The sequence below is a fragment of the Scyliorhinus torazame genome, chromosome 5 (genome assembly GCF_047496885.1).
Source record: "Scyliorhinus torazame isolate Kashiwa2021f chromosome 5, sScyTor2.1, whole genome shotgun sequence".
In the NCBI taxonomy this organism is placed as follows: Eukaryota; Metazoa; Chordata; class Chondrichthyes; order Carcharhiniformes; family Scyliorhinidae; genus Scyliorhinus; species Scyliorhinus torazame.
Window position 1 is genome coordinate 210,216,914 of NC_092711.1, and position 22,662 is coordinate 210,239,575.

The 22,662-nt window shown below is 50.0% G+C and overlaps 1 protein-coding gene across 1 annotated transcript in view; it reads left to right on the plus strand.

Annotated features, from left to right (window-relative positions):
* The window catches only part of LOC140418105 (sodium- and chloride-dependent neutral and basic amino acid transporter B(0+)-like), a 271,390-nt gene that overhangs the window by 56,325 nt on the left and 192,403 nt on the right, over positions 1-22,662 (plus strand). Inside the window, exon 4 of the mRNA XM_072501524.1 lies at positions 19,565-19,696. Within this exon, the coding sequence (XP_072357625.1) occupies positions 19,565-19,696 (132 nt within the window). The remainder of the gene's footprint in view (positions 1-19,564; positions 19,697-22,662) is intronic.

A 22,662-nucleotide genomic window follows, 5' to 3' on the forward strand; every position in this document is an offset into this window, starting at 1 on the left:
ACCGTTGCGGAAGGTTCCCCCCCCCCCACCCCCAGCCGAGTGCCCCCCATTCCCAACCGAGCAAGCCCAGAATCCCCGGGCTCTTTGCCTGTGAACAAAGATGACTACTCACCTCCTCGGATCCCCACAGAAGTCCTTCCACCGGTTTCATGTTATTCAAAAGGAGTACTAATCAGCACTAGCACGAGCACTTGCTGGGGAGGCCGGTGAATGACAGGAGGCCATTGGATGATGGGCATCTCTCGATAATTGTATGGAAACGGGGCTTAAGTGGTGATAGTTGGATTCTCGCCATGCTACGCCGAGATCCTGATTTCACCTACGGGAGCAGGCCGGTTGCATCGCAAACTGTTTGGCACGGTTCCCGATTTTCGCCTCTCCCGCTATTCACCGGCCTCGTTATGTTTGAGCGCAAGTGTAATGAGGTCGGAAGATCACGCCCCTTGTTTTTTTTTATGTGGTGCTGATCAAGTGGGTTGTTTTGTCTTGATTGTATCAAGCTTCTTGAGTGTTGTTGGAGCTGCATTCATCCAGGTCGGTGGATGTTATTCCACCCCTTAAAAATGGTGCACAGGCTTTGAGGAGTCAGGGGGTCAGCGAATCACCACAGGATTCCTAACCACTGATCTGTGATGATTTTAAAACGAAAACATTTTTTATTAAACAATGAAGCACACAAGAAAGTTAACTATGAATGCAATTAACTACCTTGATTTGATTTCATTTGATTTATTATTGTCACATGTATTAGTATACAGTGAAAACTTAATGGCTAGGTACAGTTTCTTTAAATATCCCCAGTTCCAAATCTCACTTTTTCTAACTTCAGAGTTATAACTCCCAAAACCACATCCCATCAGTTTTAAAACTTCTGGCAAAATCGAGCAATAGTTACCACAGCAGGCACCTGTATATTTTGGGTTTGCTTCCAACTGAGGTTGGAACAACTGGGGCGGGAAACTCCCCTAACCGGCGGGGCGGGCCATACCGGCGCCGAGGAGTGGTGAACCACTCCGGCGTCGGGCCGCCCGGATGGGGCGGAATCCTCCGCACCTTTAGGGGCTAGGCCGGCACTGGCGGGGTTGGCGCCAAGGCAGCCGGCGTGGAAGGGCTTGGCGCCGCGCCAACATGTGCCAAAGGGCCTCCACCAGCCGGCGTGAGTTGCGCATGTGCGGGAGTGCCAGCGTGTGTTGGCGTCATCCCAGTGCATGCGCAGGGGGGTTCTCCGCGCCAGCCATGGCGAAGGTTGACAGCAGCCGGCGCGGAGGGAAAGAGTGACTCTTGTCATGTGAGAGTACCTTTAAGAAATGGGTGTTTATAAATGTGTGCATATATAAATATCTGTATTGAGAGTACCTTTAACAAGTGGGTGTTTACTACTGCAGTGATGTCAGAGAGTGGGTGGAGCTAGGCTGTCTGTCAGCTTTTTACTTTTGTTTTTGAGCAGCCTGCAGGGTGTGTTTTAGTTTCATTTTCAGTGTTGGAGCTGAAGCCAGACCAAGCAGGTGTACTGCTGTCCTCTCTGCCATCAAAAGACTATCTCTTGATCATTTGGTGAATTCAGAATTATAAATGTTCTCAGTAGTGAAGGTAAACCTAATGTGCTTCTGTTGAAAGGTGTTTTAAGTCTTATGGATGTTAAAAGGAAAGCTTAAAGGATTACATAGTGTTGTATTCTTTGGGGGTTGTATTTGAATTAATGTTGCTAAGATGTTCGCTGTATATTTTAAAAAGGTTAACTTAAGTTCATAGAATAAACATTGTTTTGCTTTTAAAAAATACTTTTCCTTTTCTGCTCAGCCACACCTGTAGAGTGGGCCGTGTGCTCCCCCTACCACAATCTATTAAACGTTGTGGGTCAGGGGAACTCCATGATACACTTTAGGGTTCTCTAAACCCTGGCCCGTAACACACTGCTGGCCGCCAGTAGAGCCAGGTCCTTAAATTCCCCAATATTGACTGGGACTCACTTAGTGCTAGGGGATTGGACAGGGCAGAGTTTGCAAGAAGCATCCAGGAGGGCGTCTTAAAACAATATGTAGATAGCCCAACTGGGGAAGGGGCTGTACTGGACCTGGTATTGTGGAATGAGCCTGGCCAGGTCGTAGAGGTTTCAGTAGGGGAGCATTTTGGGAACAGTGACCACAATTCAGCAAGTTTTCAAGTGCTGGTGGACAAGGATAAGAGTGGTCCTAGGGTGAATGGGCTAAATTGGTGGAAGGCTAATTATAACACTATTAGGCGGGAACTGAGGAACCTAAATTGGAGGCGGGTGTTTGAGGGTAAACCAACATCTGACATGTGGGAGGCTTTCAAATGAGTTGAAAAGAATTCAGGACCGGCATGTTCCTGTGAGGAAGAAGGACAAATATGGCAAATTTGGGGAACCTTGGATAACGAGAGATATTGCAGGTCTCGTCAAAAAGAAAAAGGAGTCATTTGTCAGGGCGAGAAGGCTGGGAACAGAGGACGCCTGTGTGGAATATAAGGAAAGTAGGAAGGAACTTAAGCAAGGAGTCAGGAGGGCTAGAAGGGCAAAGTCATTGGCAAATAGGGTTAAGGAAAATCCCAAGGTTTTTTTACACATATATAAAAAGCAAGAGGGTAGCAAGGGAAAGGGTTGTCCCACTGAAGGACAGGGGAGCGAATCTATGTGTGGAGCCAGGGGAAATGGGTGAGGTATTAAATGAATACTTTGCATCAGTATTCACCAAAGAGAAGGGATTGGTGGATGTTGAGTCTGGAGAAGGGTGTGTAGATATCCTGGGTCACATTGAGATCCAAAAAGACGAGGTGTTGGGCGTCTTGAAAAATATTAAGGTCGAGAAGTCCCCAGGGCCTGATGGGACCTACCCCAGAATACTGAAGGAGGCTAGAAAGGAAATTGCTGAGGCCTTAACAGAAATGTTTGGATCCTCACTGGCTTCAGGTGATGTCCCAGAGGACTGGAGAATAGCCAATGTTGTTCCTTTGTTTAAGAAGGGTAGCAAGGATAATCCAGGGTGATAATCCGGTGAGCCTTACGTCAGTGGTAGGAAAATTACTGGAGAGAATTTTTTGAGACAGGATCTACTCCCATTTGGATGCAAATGGACATATTAGCGACAGGCAGCACGGTTTTCTGAAGGGGAAGTCGTGTCTCACTGACCTGATAGAGCTTTTCGAGGAGGTCACAAAGATGATTGATGCAGGTAGGGCAGTAGATGCTGTCCATATGGACTTCTGTAAGGCCTTTGACAAGGTCCCTCATGGCAGACTGGTACAAAAGGTCACATCACACGGGATCAGAGGTGAGCTGGCAAGATGGACACAGAACTGGCCAGGTCATAGAAGGCAGAGAGTAGCAATGGAAGGGTGCTTTTCTGATTGGAGGGCTGTGACTTGTGGTGTTCCATAGGGATCAGTGCTGGGGACCTTTGTTGTTCGTAGTATATATCAATGATTTGGAGGAAAATGTAACTGGTCTGATTAGTAAGTTTGCGGATGACACAAAGGTTGGTGGAATTGCAGATAACGATGAGGACTGTCAGAGGATACAGCAGGATTTAGATCGTTTGGAGACTTGGGCGGAGAGATGACAATGGAGTTTAATCCGGACAAATGTGGGGTAATGCATTTTGGAAGGTCTAATGCAGGTAGGGAATATACAGTGAATGGTAGAACCCTCAAGAGCATTGACAGATCTAGGTGTACAGGTCCACAGGTCACTGCAAGGGGCAACACAGGTGGTGAAAGTAGTCAAGAAATCATACGGCATGCTTGCTTTCATTGGCCGGGGCATTGAGTATAAAAATTGGCAAGTCATGTTGCAGCTGTATAGAACCTTAGTTCGGCCACACTTGGAGCATAGTGTTCAATTCTGGTTGCCACACTACCAGAAGGATGTGGGGGCTTTAGAGAGGGTGCAGAAGAGATTTACCAGGATGCTGCCTGATATGGAGGGCATTAGCTGTGAGGAGAGGTTGAATAAACTCGGTTTGTTCTCACTGCAGCGACGGAGGTTGAGGGGCAACCTGATAGAGGTCTACAAATTTATGAGAGGCACAGACAGGGTGTATAGTCAGAGACTTTTTCCCAGGATAGAGGGGTCAATTACTAGCGGGCATAGGTTTAAAGTGCAAGGGGCAATGTTCAGAGGAGATGTACGAGGCAAGTTTTTCCACAGAGGGTAGTGGGTGCCTGGAACTCGATGCCGGAGGAGGTGGTGGAAGCAGGGACGATAGTGATGTTTAAGGGGCATCTTGACAAATACATGAATAGGATGGGAATAGAGGGATACGGACCCCGGAAGTGTTGAAGATTTTAATTTAGACGGCAGCACGGTCGGCACAGGCTTGGAGGGCTGAAGTGTCTGTTCCTGTGCTGTACTTTTTGTTGTTCTCTGTTCTTTGTTAACTATCCTCTGAAATTGCCGAAGAAGTCATTTAGTTTTCCTCAAGCTGGCTTACAATCATCTACTCGAGAGCTGTTGACTCCACATTGTAAGTGCTTTTCTCAGCTCTACTTGTGGGCCAGCAGGAGCAGATGTCCTACCCCTGCAGTTAATGAAAACTTCTGAACATAGACTCTCTTCCTCCCCGTATTCAGAGACAGCACCACCAGCATCCCCATTCGATTGCCTCTGTCTCTCTGTAGCAGAGATGTCTTCACTTTCCATCCCCACTCCATTGATCTTTCCTCTCTCCAGATTGTTGGAGGGGAACCCTACTGTTTGAACTTGGACTCTGTACCACAGCCAGTGGTGACTTACGGTATGTTCTGTCACAGGAAATATAATCATAGAATCCCTACAGTGCAGAAGCAGGCCATTTGATCCATTGAGTCTGCAACGACCCTTCGAAAGACCACTCTACCTAGACCCAATCCCCCACCCTATACCTACAACTCCACTCAAAGGAGCAATTTAGCATGGCCAATCCACCTAACCTACACATCTTTGGACTGTGGGAGGAAACCTGAGCACCCGGAGGAAACCCACGTAGACATGGAAAGAATGTACAAACTCCGGTAGCCTTGTGGATAGCACAATTGCTTCACAGCTCCAGGGTCCCAGGTTCGATTCCGGCTTGGGTCACTGTCTGTGCGGAGTCTGCACATCCTCCCCGTGTGTGCGTGGGTTTCCTCCGGGTGCTCCGGTTTCCTCCCACAGTCCAAAGATGTGCAGGTTAGGTGGATTGGCCATGATAAATTGCCCTTAGTGTCCAAAATTGCCCTTAGTGTCCAAAATTGCCCTTAGTGTTGGGTGGGGTTACTGGGTTATGGGGATAGGGTGGAGGTGTTGACCTTGGGTGGGGTGCTCTTTCCAAGAGCCGGTGCAGACTCGATGGGCCGAATGGCCTCCTTCTGCACTGTAAATTCTAAATTCTATAAAAATTCTAAATTCCACCAAGACCGTAACCGATGTCAGAATCGGAGCTGTGTCCCTGGCACTGTGATGTAGCAGTGCTAACCACTGTGCCATCCCATTTGGAATTTCAGGACTTAGATCTCATAGGACAAGAGATCTTGGTCTTTGACTGCAGCCAATTGCCTCTCATGAGTCAGAAGATGTGCAGATTAGGTGACTGGCCATGTCAAAATTGCCCCTTGGTGTCAAAGATATGCAGGTTAGGTGGATTGGCCATGCTAAAATTGTCCCTTAGTGCCCAAAGATGTGCAGGTTAGGTGAGGCATGGTCACCGGGATAATGCAGACGAGTGAGCCTAGATAAGTTGCTCTTTCAGAGGATTGGTGCAAACTCGATGGACTGAAAGGCCTCCTCCTGCCTTTCAGAGATTGTATGATTCTAACCCTCAGGAGATTCCCAGGAGAAGTTCTGAACTACGTTAGAGGTAAGAATGCCTTGACACCTAGAGGCGGAGTGGTGGGTGGGGACGCAGTGATCAGTCGCTGTGAGTGATTTGGAATTATCCTCAGATTCACTCATTAGAGATGTTGATTCATGAATACCCTGTTCTGTCTAATTGCCTCTTTAGTTTAAAGAAGTTGTAAAGTCCACTCATTTGTTGCCTTGGGTGTCCCATCACAATGCATGATCTTGCCATCTTTCCCAGAGAGTGCATCTGTCACCTGAATATCGGCCTGAGTTTTGTCCTCTCCAATGCAGATCCTCCTTTGCAGCCGAGATGGGAAATGTGGCCCAAAAGCTGAGAGTCGGGTTCACTTTGACTGCCACTGACACATCTGTTCAGACAGTTGATTGAGCTTTTGATATGAGTCCAGGAGTAATTGTGAGATTTTCAAGGCTTTATTTGTGGATCAAAGTCTCCAGAGACAAAACTAACTTCAAAGTGACAAGACAACTTTTATTTATACAATGTCTTTAAAATAATAAAAGGTCACAAGGTGTATCACAGGAGCCTTACAAAACAACATATGACATCACTCCACAGAAGGAGATATTAAGGCAGGTGATCAAATGTTTTGTCAAAGGGTTAAGTTTTAAGGAGTTTCTTGAAGGAAGAAAGCAAGATAGAGAGAAAGAGCTGTTGCGAGTGAATTCCACAGCTTGAGGCCTGGACACATGACCTTCATTGCAACGAGTAAAATTGAGGATGCTATTGAGGCCGGAATTAGAGGCGTTCTGATATCTTGGTGGTTTGTGTGGCTAGAAGGTATTACAGAGATAGCAATAGGCAAAACCGTGTAGGGATGAAAACCAGGATGAGAATTTTTAAATCAAGACATTGCTTGACTGGGCGATATTGCTTGACTGGGAGGTAATGTAAGTCAGCAAGAATGGGGGGTGATCGGGGAACAAGGTTTGCTCTGAGTTAGATAAGACAGCAGATCTTTGGGTAACCTCAACTTAACAGAGGATAGAATGAGAAACACCAACCATGAATGCAATGGGATAGGTTTTGAGGTAGCAAAAGCTTGTATGCTGTGTTCATTACTCGAGGACCTACAAGCCATCTAATAACTGAGCAAAAATGGAGGAGTCGAGAGACATGATGGTGAGGTAGAGCAAGGTGTCAGTAAAGTAGATGTAAAATGCTGTACATTCAAAAGGTATCACTGAGAGGCAGCATGGAGATAGGAAATGAGAGGGGGCCAAGGATAGATCTTGGGGGCTACCAGAATTAGCAGTGCAGGAGTAAGATGGGCAGCCATTGTGATTGCATAGCTCTGTGGTGCAGAGGGATCTGGATGTCCTAGTGCATGAATCACAAAAGGCTCATATGCAAGTAACTAAGTAACTGATAGAATATAATACTTTATTGCAAGAGGAATTGAATACAAAAGTAGGGAGGTTACGCTTCAGTTGTATAGTGAGACCACATTTGGAGTACTGTGAACTCTGTGTTGATCACATTATTTAAGGAAGGATGTAAATATGTTGGAAACAGTTCAGAGAAGATTAACCAGACAAATACCAGGAATGGGTGTGTTATCTTATGAGGAAAGGTTGGACAGATTAGGTTTGCATCGATTGCAGTTTCGAAGAGAAAGAGGTGACTTGAAAGATCTTTATGGGTCTTGACAGTGTGTATGAGGAGAGGATGTTTCCTCTTCAGAGGGAATCTAGAATTGGGGGACACTGCTTCAAAATAAGGGGTTGCCGATTTAAAATGGAACAAAGAACAAAGAACAAAGAAATGCACAGCACAGGAACAGGCCCTTCGGCCCTCCAAACCCGTGCCGACCATGCTGCCCGACTAAACTACAATCTTCTACACTTCCTGGGTCCGTATCCCTCTATTCCCATCCTATTCATGTGTTTGTCAAGATGCCCCTTAAATGTCACTATCGTCCCTGCTTCCACCACCTCCTCTGGCAGCGAGTTCCAGGCACCCACTACCCTCTGCGTAAAAAACTTGCCTCGTACATCTACTCTAAACCTTGCCCCTCTCACCTTAAACCTATGCCCCCTAGTAATTGACCCCTCTACCCTGGGGAAAAGCCTCTGACTATCCACTCTGTCTATGCCCCTCATAATTTTGTATACCTCTATCAGGTCTCCCCTCAACCTCCTGCGTTCCAGTGAGAACAAACCGAGTTTATTCAACCGCTCCTCATAGCTAATGCCCTCCATACCAGGCAACATTCTGGTAAATCTCTTCTGCACCCTCTCTAAAGCCTCCACATCCTTCTGGTAGTGTGGCGACCAGAATTGAACACTATACTCCAAGTGTGGCCTAACTAAGGTTCTAGACAGCTGGAACATGACTTGCCAATTCTTATACTCAATGCCCCGGCCAATGAAGGCAAGCATGCCGTATGCCTTCTTGACTACCTTCTCCACCTGTGTTGCCCCTTTCAATGACCTGTGGACCTGTACTCCTAGATCTCTTTGACTTTCAATACTCTTGAGGGTTCTACCATTCACTGTATATTCCCTACCTGCATTAGCCCTTCCAAAATGCATTACCTCACATTTGTCCGGATTAAACTCCATCTGCCATCTCTCCGCCCAAGTCTCCAAACAATCTAAATCCTGCTGTATCCTCCGACAGTCCTCATCGCTATCCGCAATTCCACCAACCTTTGTGTCGTCTGCAAACTTACTAATCAGACCAGTTACATTTTCCTCCAAATCATTTATATATACTACAAAGAGCAAAGGTCCCAGCACTGATCCCTGTGGAACACCACTGGTCACAGCCCTCCAATTAGAAAAGCATCCTTCCATTGCTACTCTCTGCCTTCTATGGCCTAGCCAGTTCTGGATCCACCTTGCCAGCTCACCCCTGATCCTGTGTGACTTCACCTTTTGTGCTAGTCTACCATGAGGGACCTTGTCACAGGCCTTACTGAAGTCCATATAGACAACATCCACTGCCCTACCTGCATCAATCATCTTAGTGACCTCCTCGAAAAACTCTATCAAGTTAGTAAGACACGACCTTCCCTTCACAAAACCGTGCTGCCTCTCACTAATACGTCCATTTGCTTCCAAATGGGAGTAGATCCTGTCTCGAAGAATTCTCTCCAGTAATTTCCCTACCACTGAAGTAAGGCTCACCGGCCTGTAGTTCCCGGGATTATCCTTGCTACCCTTCTTAAACAGAGGAACAACATTGGCTATTCTCCAGTCCTCCGGGACATCCCCTGAAGACAGTGAGGATCCAAAGATTTCTGTCAAGGCCTCAGCAATTTCCTCTCCAGCCTCCTTCAGTATTCTGGGGTAGATACCACCAGGCCCTGGGGACTTATCTACCTTAATATTTTTTTTAAGACACCCAGCACCTCGTCTTTTTGGATCTCAATGTGACCCAAGCTATCTACACACCCTTCTCCAGACTCAACATCTACCAATTTCTTCTCTTTGGTGAATACTGATGCAAAGTATTCATTTAGTACCTCGCCCATTTCCTCTGGCTCCACACATAGATTCCCTTGCCTATCCTTCAGTGGGCCAACCATTTCCCTGGCTACCCTCTTGCTTTTTATGTACATGTAAAAAGCCTTGGGATTTTCCTTAACCCTATTTGCCAATGACTTTTCGTGACCCCTTCTAGCCCTCCTGACTCCTTGCTTAAGTTCCTTCCTACTTTCCTTATATTCCACGCAGGCTTCGTCTGTTCCCAGCCTTTTAGCCCTGACAAATGCTTCCTTTTTCTTTTTGACGAGGCCTACAATATCTCTCGTCATCCAAGGTTCCCGAAAATTGCCGTATTTATCCTTCTTCCTCACAGGAACATGCCTGTCCTGAATTCCTTTCAACTGCCACTTGAAAGCCTCCCACATGTCAGATGTTGATTTGCCCTCAAACATCCGCCCCCAATGTTCTTCTGTTCCCGCCTAATATTGTTATAATTAGCCTTCCCCCAATTTAGCAGATTCATCCGAGGACCACTCTTATCCTTGTCCACCAGTACTTTAAAACTTACTGAATTATGGTCACTGTTACCCTGTTATGTTCACGTAATGCTCCCCTACTGAAACATCTACCACCTGGCCGGGCTCATTCCCCAATACCAGGTCCAGTACCGCCCCTTCCATAGTTGGACTGTCTACATATTGTTTTAAGAAGCCTTCCTGGATGCTCCTTGTGGTAGTATGTATTGGGGGTCATGTGGGACTGGAAGCCCTAATGTCATTGGCTGACAGATCCCGGGTCCTGGTTGGCCGTTGACCTCATACTCCGCCCTGAAGGCGAAGTATAAGAAGCCGGTGCCTTCCCCCGCATGCCAGTTTACTATCGGGCTGCTGGGGAACAGACACGCTTAATAAAGCCTCATCGACTTCACTCTGTTTGTCTCACGGAGTCTTTGTGCGCCACAATTTATTAAGCGTGCCTAAAAAGGACTATGGAGCTCAGGATCATTCCAGAATGCCTGAGGATCAGCCCCCACGCAGTGAATGCAGCAGCAGCCTTCAAACACTGGCAGACTTGCTTTGAGGCCTACATCACATCGACCACAGGCAGAGTCTCAGATGAACAAAAACTGCAGGTCCTGCACTCGAGGGTGAGCACGGAGATTTTCACCCTCATTGAAGACACCCGCGATTTCCAGACGGCGTTCGCAGCACTGAGAAGTCTCTACGTTCGCCCAGTTAACCAAATCTACGCTCGCTATCAGCTCGCGACGAGACGGCAAGCTCCCGGAGAATCGATGGACGAGTTCTACGCCGCGCTGCTGATTTTGGGACGAGCCTGCAGCTGCCCGTCTGTGAACGCGAATGAACACACGGACATGTTAATGCGCGATGCTTTTGTTGCAGGTATACAATCCTCCCAAATCCGCCAAAGACTTCTAGAAAAAGAGTCACTCGGACTCTCAGAGGCACGGGCCCTGGCAGCCTCGCTGGACGTAGCCGCGCGTAATACCCGCGCCTACGGCCCCGACCGCGCGGCAGGCCATTGGGCCCCGTACGTACCCGCCGCGGCAAACCCCCTACCCCCCCCCCCCGGACACCCCACAGGCTTGCGCAGTCCAAACGCCGAGTCGCACCGGGGGCGCCCGCTGTTATTTCTGCGGCCAGGCGAAGCACCCCCGACAACGCTGTCCGGCCCGCGCAGCCATCTGCAAAAGCTGCGGGAAAAAGGGCCACTATGCGGTGGTGTGCCGGTCCCGCGTGGTCGCCGCCGTCCCGGGAGAACAGGGAGCCCTACAGGCAGTCTATGCCTCCCAACCCCCCCAGCACGCCATGTGCGACCCCCAGGCGCCGCCATTTTGGGTCCCAACCACCGCGGCCCCGGGAGAACTGGGAGCCCTGCACGCCGCCTACGCTCCCCAACCCCCCTCCCCGCAGCCCACGTATGACCCGCCGCCGGCGCTCCCGATTTGGGTGCCAGCCAACACTCTCCACGGAGAGGAAGGGGTTTTCCGTATCCCGAACGCCACCCTCACCCCCGTCCCGCGCCCCACGCCTGACCCGCCGGCGCCACCTACCTTGACCCCGACCACCGCTGTCCCCGGTGAGGGAGCTCCGCGCGGTGCCAGCGCTCGCGGCCCCACGACTGACCCGCCGACCTGGGCCCTCGCCCCCGTCCCGCGCCCCACGCCTGACCCGCCGGAGCCGCCGACCTGGGCCCTCGCCCCCGTCCCGCGCCCCACGCCCGACCCGCCGACCTGGTCCCTCACCCCCGTCCCGCGCCCCACGCCCGACCCGCCGACCTGGTCCCTCACCCCCGTCCCGCGCCCCACGCCCGACCCGCCGACCTGGTCCCTCACCCCCGTCCCGCGCCCCACGCCTGACCCGCCGGCAATACAACTCACCTGGACCCCGACCTCCGTCCCCGGCGAGGGACCTCCTCACTGTCCCAGCGCTCGCACTACTGACCTGCCGGTCCCCAGCGAGGGAGCTCCGCGCGGTCCTAGCGCCCGCGGCCCTGGAGCTCGCACCAAAGGAACTCCGCGCGGTCCTAGCGCCCGCGGCCCGGAAACTCCGCGCGGTCCTAGCGCCCCCCAGACCCCCCAGCACTCAATGTACGACCCGCAGACGCCGCCATTTTGGGTCCCGACCACCACGAGGGGAGGAGGGGCCCCGCCATCTTGGACCGCCCCCGACCTGTACGACGCATGGGGGCGGCCATTTTGCCCACCCCCGACGCCATCTTGTGACCCCTCATCTACGGGCGAGGTATGGGGGCGGCCATTTTATCCATCCCCGACGTCCTCTTGGACGGCAACAACGGACCCCACCCCACTACTACAACCACGGCTCGCTTCGGTTACGCTCGATCAGGCTCGGCCCCGGACTCTCCAGACGACGACGACAACGGTCCTAATTAACGGCCACGAGACGCCATGCCTAGTCGACTCCGGGAGCACGGAAAGTTTTATACATCCCGACACGGTAAGACGCTGTTCCTTAACTACCTACCCCAGCGCACAAAAGATTTGCCTAGCCGCAGGATCCCACTCCGTACAGATCCAGGGATTCTGCATAGTTACCCTAACGGTACAGGGGAGGGAATTCAAAAACTACAAACTTAACGTCCTTCCCCAACTCTGTGCCCCCACCTTGCTGGGCTTAGATTTTCAATGTAACCTACAGAGCCTTACGTTTAAATTCGGCGGCCCCATACCCCCACTCACTATCTGCGGCCTCGCCACCCTCAAGGTGCAACCCCCGTCCTTGTTTGCGAACCTCACCCCGGATTGCAAACCCGTCGCCACTAGGAGCAGACGGTACAGCGCCCAGGACCGGACCTTCATTCGCTCCGAAGTCCAGCGGCTACTAAAGGAGGGCATAATCCAGGCCAGCAATAGTCCCTGGAGAGCGCAGGTGGTAGTAGTGAAGACAGGGGAGAAGCAAAGGATGGTCATTGACTATAGCCAGACCATCAACAGGTACACACAACTAGACGCGTACCCTCTCCCCCGCATATCCGACATGGTCAATCGGATTGCCCAGTATAAAGTCTTCTCCACCGTGGACCTCAAGTCCGCCTACCATCAGCTCCCCATCCGCCCAAGTGACCGCAAGTACACAGCCTTCGAGGCAGACGGGCGATTATACCACTTCCTAAGGGTCCCTTTTGGCGTCACAAACGGCGTCTCGGTCTTCCAACGGGAAATGGACCGAATGGTTGATCAACATGGGTTACGGGCCACGTTCCCGTACCTCGACAATGTAACCATCTGCGGCCACGATCAGCAGGACCACGACGCCAACCTCCAAAAATTCCTCCAGACTGCCAAAGCCTTGAACCTCACGTACAATGAGGACAAGTGCGTTTTTAGCACCGATCGGCTAGCCATTCTGGGCTACATAGTGCGCAATGGGATAATAGGCCCCGACCCCGAACGTATGCGCGCACTCATGGAATTTCCCCTCCCGCACTGCCCAAAAGCCCTGAAACGCTGCTTGGGGTTCTTTTCATACTACGCCCAGTGGGTCCCCCAGTACGCAGACAAGGCCCGCCCCCTAATACAGACCACGGCTTTCCCGCTGTCGACAGAGGCTTGCCAGGCTTTCAGCCGCATCAAAGCGGACATCGCAAAGGCCACGATGCGCGCCATCGACGAGTCCCTCCCCTTCCAGGTCGAGAGCGACGCCTCTGACGTAGCTCTCGCGGCTACCCTTAACCAAGCGGGCAGACCCGTGGCCTTTTTCTCCCGAACCCTCCACGCCTCAGAAATCCGCCACTCCTCAGTGGAAAAGGAAGCCCAAGCCATAGTGGAGGCTGTGCGACATTGGAGGCATTACCTGGCCGGCAGGAGATTCACTCTCCTCACTGACCAACGGTCGGTTGCCTTCATGTTCGATAATGCACAGCGGGGCAAGATCAAGAACGACAAGATCCTGCGGTGGAGGATCGAACTCTCCACCTTCAACTATGAGATCTTGTACCGGCCCGGAAAGCTGAACGAGCCGTCTGATGCCCTATCCCGCGGGACATGTGCCAACGCACAAATTGACCGCCTCCAAGCCCTCCACGAGGACCTCTGCCACCCGGGGGTCACTCGGTTTTACCACTTCATCAAGTCCCGCAATCTCCCCTACTCCTTAGAGGAGGTCCGTACAGTCACAAGAGACTGCCACATCTGCGCAGAATGCAAACCGCATTTTTTCAGGCCAGATGGAGCGCACCTGATTAAGGCTTCTCGTCCCTTTGAACGCCTCAGTCTCGATTTCAAAGGGCCCCTCCCCTCCACCGACCGCAACGCGTATTTCCTTAATGTAGTGGACGAATACTCCCGCTTCCCTTTTGCCATTCCCTGCTCCGACATGACCGCCGCCACAGTCATTAAAGCCCTGAACAGCATATTCACACTGTTCGGTTACCCCGCATACGTCCACAGCGACAGGGGGTCCTCTTTCATGAGTGACGAGCTGCGCCAGTTCCTGCTCAGCAAGGGTATAGCTTCAAGCAGGACGACCAGCTACAACCCCCGGGGGAACGGGCAAGTAGAAAGGGAGAACGGCACGGTCTGGAAGGCCGTCCTACTGGCTCTACGGTCCAGGGATCTCCCAGTTTCACGGTGGCAGGAGGTCCTCCCGGACGCTCTCCATTCCATCCGGTCGTTATTATGTACGAGCACTAATCAAACGCCTCACGAGCGTCTCCTTGTCTTCCCAAGGAGGTCCTCCTCTGGAACGTCGCTGCCGACCTGGCTGGCGGCCCCAGGACCCATCCTGCTCCGAAAGCACGTGCGGGCACATAAGGCGGACCCGTTGGTCGAAAGGGTTCACCTCCTCCACGCAAACCCCCAGTACGCCTACGTGGAGTACCCCGACGGCCGACAGGACACGGTCTCCCTGCGGGATCTGGCGCCCGCCGGCACCACGCACACCCCCCCGGCACCATCAACCCAACCGCCCCCCTTCCTGCCACCGCCGCACCCCGCGACCGCCCCCTTCCCAGGAGGATCAGTCCCCCTCCCCTTTGCACCGACAGCTAAAACCGTGCGGTTCCCGGAGGCGACAACGCTGGTACAAGCACCACCACCACCGCCGGGGCCGAGGCGATCGACACGGACGACCAGACCGCCCGACCGACTCGTAGCGTCGATGTAAAACAAAGATGGACTGTCCAATGAACATTTTGTTTTCATATATCCTCTGTAAATAGTTGTAACAGGACGATACTGTCCAATACGGTCCTACCATGTAACTGTTCTCTCCTCCCAGGACCAGTACTGTAAACCCTTACCACCATACGAAGCATCACCCCGCCGGGTTCATTTTTGACAAGGGGTGAATGTGGTAGTATGTATTGGGGGTCATGTGGGACTGGAAGCCCTAATGTCATTGGCTGACAGATCCCGGGTCCTGGTTGGCCGTTGACCTCATACTCCGCCCTGAAGGCGAAGTATAAGAAGCCGGTGCCTTCCCCCGCATGCCAGTTTACTATCGGGCTGCTGGGGAACAGACACGCTTAATAAAGCCTCATCGACTTCACTCTGTTTGTCTCACGGAGTCTTTGTGCGCCACACTCCTTACAAACTCCGCCCCGTCTAAGCCCCTGTCACTAAGTGAGTCCCAGTCAATATTGGGGAAGTTGAAGTCTCCCATCACCACAACCCTGTTGTTTTTACTCTTTTCCAAAATCTGTCTACCTATCTGCTCCTCTATCTCTCGCTGGCTGTTGGGAGGCCTGTAGTAAACCCCCAACATTGTGACTGCACCCTTCTTATTCCTGATCTCTACCCATATAGCCTCACTGCCCTCTGAGGTGTCCTCCCACAGTACAGCTGTGATATTCTCCCGAACCAGTAGCGCAACTCCGCCTCCCCTTTTACATCCCCCTCTATCCCGCCTGAAACATCTAAATCCTGGAACGTTTAGCTGCCAATCCTGCCCTTCCCTCAACCAGGTCTCTGTCCTGGCAACAACATCATAGTTCCAAGTCCTAATCCAAGCTCCAAGTTCATCTGCCTTACCCGTAATACTTCTTGCATTAAAACATATGCACTTCAGGCCACCAGACCCGCTGTGTTCAGCAACTTCTCCCTGTCTGCTCTGCCTCAGAGCCACACTGTCCCTATTCCCTAGTTCTCCCTCAATGCTCTCACCTTCTGACCTATTGCTCCCGTGCCCACCCCCCTGCCATACTAGTTTAAACCCTCCCGTGTGACACTAGCAAACCTCGCGGCCAGGATATTTATGCCTCTCCGGTTTAGATGCAACCCGTCCTTCTTATACAGGTCACACCTGCCCCGGAAGAGCTCCCAGTGGTCCAGATAACGGAAACCCTCCCTCCTACACCAGCTGTTTAGCCACGTTTTTAGCTGCTCTATCTTCCTATTTCTAGCCTCACTGGCACGTGGCACAGGGAGTAATCCCGAGATTACAACCCTCAAGGTCCTGTCTATTAATTTTCTGCCTAGCTCCCTGAACTCCTTCTGCAGGACCACATGCCCCTTCCTGCCTATGTCGTTAGTACCAATATGTACAACGACATCTGCCTGTTTGCCCTCCCCCTTCAGGATGCCCTCTACCCGTTCGGAGACATCCTGGACCCTGGCACCAGGGAGGCAACATACCATCCTGGAGTCTCTTTCACGTCCACAGAAGCGCCTATCTGTGCCCCTGACTATAGAGTCCCCTATTACTATTATTCTCCTGCGCTTTGACCCTCCCTTCTGAACATCAGAGCCAGCCGTGGTGCCACTGCTCTGGCTGCTGCTGTTTTCCCCTGATAGGCTATCCCCCCCGACAGTATCCAAAGGGGTATACCTGTTCGAGAGGGGGACAACCACAGGGGATTCCTGCACTGACTGCCTGCCCTTTCTGGTGGTCACCCATTTCTCTGCCTGCACCTTGGGTGTGACCACATTTACATAACTGCGATCTATGATGCTTTCCGCCACCTGCATGCTCCTAAGTGCATCCAATTGCTGCTCCAACCGAACCATGCGGTCTGTGAGGAGCTCCAGTTGGGTGCACTTTCTGCAGATGAAGCCATCCGGGACGCTGGAAGCCTCCCGGACCTGCCACATCTCACAGTCAGAGCACTGCACCCCTCTAACTGACATTGCGTCAATTAATTAAAATTAAAATTAAAAATAATTTTTTTTTTTATATTTTAAAAAAAAATTTCAAAGTTACTGTTAACTATCTGTTTCCTAGCACTAGATTTCTAATAGAAATGTGAAAGCTAAATATAGTACTCTCCGATCTCTGGCTTAGATATCCCTCTAAATTATAATTAAGTAATTATGTTTAATTAGTTACCAATGCTTAATTTTTTAAATTTAGTGTAGATTCCCAACCAGCCACTCAGGCCACAGCTTTTCTGTGATGTCACTTCAGTTTCCCCCCGACACACACAATTTGAAAAAGGTATAAATGTAAAAATGAGTAAAAATCACTTACTTCCCTTCTTACCCTCTGAGTGTCTTAGATGTTCTCAGGTTCTCTCCCTGGCAGAGACTCCCCATGTCTGCATGGGCTTCCTCCAGGTCCTCCGGTTTTCTGCCACAGTCCAAAGATGTGCAGGTTAGGTGGATTGGCCATGCTAAAATTAACGCTTAGTGTCCAAAGATGTGTAGGTTAGATGGGGTAACAGGGATAGTGCAGAGGGGATGGGCCAATGGTGCCCTTTCAGAGAATCGGTGTAGACTCAATGGGCCGTATGGCTTCCTGTTGCACCGTCGGAATTCAATGGTTCTATGGAAAAGGTGGTTGAAGCAGTCTTTGAATATTATTAAGGAAGAGGTGGATAGATTCTTGATTAACAAGGCGGTAATAGGTTATTGGGGGTAGGTGGGATACAGATTTGATACTCTCAGATTAGCCATGGTCTTATTAATGGCAGAGCATGCTCGTGTGGCTGAATAGCCTACCCCTGTTCCTTGCCAGTATATGTTATGGTTAGATAGGTGAGAATGGAACCAGGTGAGAGCAGTGCCACTGAGCTGGACAACAGTGGAGAGGTGTTGAAGCAGGATGGTCGATTGCTGCAGATAGTACAAGGGAGATGAGGAGGGATAGTTTACCTTTGTCGCAATCATATGGGATGTCATTGGTGACTTTGATAGAGTGGAAATGGCGGATTGGTCACAGCCCTAACATTCTTCACTATCTTCAGATAAAACATAATGTCCATGTCGGACTTTTCGCTGGAGCTGATTTTCGGGATGAGTTCCACTCTCATTCTAATGTTTTGTTCCCAGTGAAATTACTGGTGAAAGTCCAGACCAGTTCTTTTTGCACCTGTCCCGTTTTACAGGTTTGCCGCGATTCAAACAGGGAGTTCCAAGAAAGATAAGAACGGGTTTGGGAGATTACATTACATTCAAGGACTTTGTGAGAGAAAAGAGGGGTTGGAGATGGGTTGGCGGTTTGCAAGATTGGTGAACAATTTCAGTGAACAAGGCGAGGGGGAGGGGGGGAAAACGGGTGATCTGTCGTGAATTGGAATAGGATTGAGGTGGAGGAGGTGGGTTTCACGGATACGGTCAGTCCAGCGAGACCACGAGGGGAGATAGAAGAGGAACGAGAGGAAGATGTGAGCTCAGAGCTGGTTAGATGACCTCATGTGAGTTTTGGGTGTACTGTACAGGAACATATTGGGTCTTCACACATTATGTCACATTCTCCTTTGATACTTTCTGGCATTCTTCCTCCTCTACCAAATGTGTTGAACCACTGTATTATGGGATGTCAGGTAGGACCTGCACTACAGGTTCGCCGGTAGCCCCTGCCGGCTGGCTCCGTCCACTAAGATCTGTATAAATATGCGTGACCTCCATTGCCCTGCCATTTCGCCAGCTGCAGCAGGAGGCCACGCATCTGACTGCAATAAAGGCACAGTTGTACCCAATCTGCGTCTTTGTGCAATTGATTGCGCATCACCATAAAAAAGGACTTCCCAGTGGAAAACCCAGGATGTAAGTTTATATCCTGTACTGTGATAGGGATGTGAAATTTGTGGATCAACAGAGGACCCCTCACTGGACCCCCACATCTCTCTGGGAAAAATAAAGCAGTTTAATATATCTGTAATTTAGTAAATCGTTGAAGCAGTTGAACCTCCAGGTCTTCAACCAAGTGTCCTCTAGCATCAGTTGATACTGATGATCCACAAAGCCTGATTCATACGTCTATTCTATTAGACAGGGTGTAATGGGGCGGAACTGATGGGAATCTGGATTCATTTCTTATCCTGTTGCTGTCCCGTTGTTTTCCGAACCTGTTAAAGGTACAGGTACAGGAAGCACTGGTCTGGACTTCCATCAGTGATTTCACTGGGGGTGAAATGGGTGGAAAACTGATGCGAATTCAGCTCCTGGAAGAGGTTCAATAAGGTCACTGTGACTTGATGTTTAAAAGAAAATGAGGAAATTCGCAGCTCTGACAGATCCGCCAATCCTGGTGAAAAAATCAGTACCAGATTCCATGCAGGAATCACAGATGGAATTTTTATCTTCAGCAATGGGCCCACAATGAATTCCCTGTAAACTACTTAACTGTGCTAAAGTGGAGAGTTTGAAGTTTGTGTCAGGTTTCATTTAAGAACTGGGATAAAAGACTGAATGTTCACTATGGCTGTTTTATATTATATGAAGAAAGTAAGAAAACTTAAACTTAATAAAATGCTTAAAGTGAAACTTTCATATTAACACAGGAATTCAATTGTAAGTGTCTGTTTAATTGCTTAACAACTATTCCAAAACTCTAAATCTGGTCACTCTAATTCATTCTCCTTTACTATATATTCCAGGTGCATTTCTTATTCCCTACACTCTCATGCTGGGTCTCGTTGGGATACCAATGTATTTTCTGGAATCTTCCTTTGGGCAGTTTGCCAGCCTCGGACCTGTTGGAGTGTGGAAAGCCGTGCCAATGTTGCAAGGTAAGTGTTTGTTCAGTAGAACAAGCATGGAAACAGTTTAATGAGTAATAATGAGTATTTAAATTAATGTATTGATTATATTTCCACCTCAGGTGGTTTCAGCTTATCCTGCTGAAATCCTGTTCTCAACCTGACCAGTTCCGAAAAAGGGTCACACAAACTCAAAACATTAACTTTTTTCCTCTTTCCACATATGCTGCCAGGCTACTCCTGTTAGGTTTTTCCAGAACGTTCTGTTTTGTTATGTGAACTGTATTAAGAAAGTAAGAAAACTTAAACTTAATAAAATGCTTAAAGTGAAACTGTAATGTGATACAGAGTCAAAAGGCTGTCACAGAGGGTGAATATCCAAACCTCGGAAGTGGTGTAGTGGTTTTGTCAATGGACTGGTGATCCAGAGACCCAAGGGAACCTGGACTTGAACTCCATTATAGCAGATGGAGGAAATTGAACTAAATAAATATACGGAATTAAAACTCCAATGATGACCATTCAACCATTGTCGATTGTCGGAAAATGGTTCACTAAGGGAAGGAAATCTGCCATCCTTATCTGGCATGACTCCAGATCCACAGCAAAGCAGTTGACTCTTAAATGCCCTTGGAAATGGCCTAGCAAGCCACTCAGTTGCATCAAAACCACTGCAAAGCCGAAAAGGAAAAACACCGGATGAACCACCCGGCATCGACCTATGCAATGAAAACGACAATAGCAAACGCAACCCTGCTGACCCTGCAAAGTCCTCCTTGGTAAAATCTGGGGACTTGTGAGGACTGTCAAACGATACAGCAGGATTTAGATCATTTGGAGACTTGGGCGGAGAGATGGCAGATGGAGTTTAATCCGGACAAATGTGAGGTAATGCATTTTGGAAGGTCTAATGCAGGTAGGGAATATACAGTGAATGGTAGAACCCTCAAGAGTATTGACAGTCAGAGAGATCTAGGAGTACAGGTTCACAGGTCACTGAAAGGGGCAACACAGGTGGAGAAGGTAGTCAAGAAGGTATACAGCATGCTTGCCTTGATTGGCCGGGGCACTGAGTATGAAAATTGGCAAGTCATGTTGCAGCTGTATAGAACCTTAGTTAGGCCACACTTGGAGTATAATGTTCAATTCTGGTCACCACACTACCAGAAGGATGTGGAGGCTTTAGAGAGGGTGCAGAAGAGATTTACCAGGATGTTCTCTGGTATGGAGGGTTGAATAAACTCGGTTTGTTCTCACTGGAACGATGGAGGTGGAGGGGAGACCTGATAGAGGTATACAAAATTATATGGGGCATAGACAGAGTGGATAGTCAGAGGCTTTTTCACAGTGTATAGGGGTCAATTACTAGGGGGCATAGGCTTAAGGTGCGAGGGGCAAGGTTTAGAGGTGATGTACGAGGCAAGTCTTTTACACAGAGTGTAGTGGGTGCCTGGAACTCACTGCCAGAGGAGGTGGTGGAAGCAGGGACGATAGTGACATTTAAGGGGCATCTTGACAAATACATGAATAGGATGGGAATAGAGGGATACGGACCCTGGAAGTGTAGAAGATTGTAGTTTAGACGGGCGGCATGATCGGCACAGGCTTGGAGGGCCGAAGGGCCTGTTCCTGTGCTGTATTTTTCTTTGTTATTTGTTCTTTGTTCTTTGTTTCAAAATTGGGAGAGCTGCCTCACAGACTTCTCAAGCAACAGCTGGACATAGTCATGCTCATGGAATTATACCTGACACATAAAGTATGAGACAACTGTATCACTAGCCCCGTGTATGTGCTGTCCCACCTGAAGGACAGACCCAGCAGAGGTGGAAGCGCAGTGGTATACAGTCGGGAGGGAGTTGCCATAATTCTGCAATTAACACCACTAACATCTCCCTCTGCACTCTTCTCCCCCTTGCGGTCACGTGCTGTATGCCCCCTCATGTTCTCTTGCTGTCCCAGAATCCCCCATCGCGCCCCTTCCCCCACCACCCTAAAATAACAAACCTGCAAGGAAACATGCTAACGCCCCGCTGAGTCTTCATCACTGATGTCCTCACCTGCTCCACCGATGTCTGCCCGTTCCTCCCCTCCCTATGTTCCATCTGGCCTCTCCCCCCACCCTGGTTGCCGCACACTTTACACCTGCTCCAACGTGCCATCCCAGCAAGTTTAACAAGTGCCGTCACATTGGTCCGATCGTGTTTCAGACCAGTCTGAACTCCCGCTGGTGGGACAGATGATCAGTTGGTGAGGGACTGATAATTTGAATCACAGAATGGTTACAGTGCAGATGGAGACAAGAAGGGGTGGCACAGTGGTTAACACTGCTGCCTCACAGCACCAGGGATTCGGGTTTGATTCCGATCTCGGGTGACTGTGTGGAGTTTGCATGTTCTCCCGGTATCTATATGTGTTTCCTTTGTATTTGCAAGAAATGGAAGTCCACACTGAGTTGAGTGAAACAACAACGATTCACTCTAAAGCCCTGGATACATGGCACTCGGCGCTACCCAATCAAGTGAGTGCCAGTCGGTCACTGACTGGCCAGCTATATACCGGAAATACGTTAGTTACCCTGCCCCCTTAGTGGGGGAGCGCATATTCCCTCAAGGATTCTACGAATACAAAACCCCCAACGCCGTAAGTATACTGTGAATACAAGTTATGTCATCCGTTTCTCCACCCCCCACTCCGTCCGAAGGACCCTCTACTGGGTAGACGCGGACGAGGAGGAGAAACATCATTTGCCTGAGGCACTGGCAAATACCATGCCGGGGAATGACGTTTTCTATTGGAAGTTGCGGTAGGACAGAAGGAGGAGGCGGGTGTGCAGCGGAATTCAACTCGAGGCCACGGAGGGCTGCGTGTCCATGACAGAATCAGAAGACAGTAGCAAGGCTGGCACGCAGTGCCACAGTGGGCCTGTCAGACTGGGGGACCAAATCCACCCGGAGGGGGAATACGCCAGGAACCAAGGAGGGGTCTGCATGACCAAA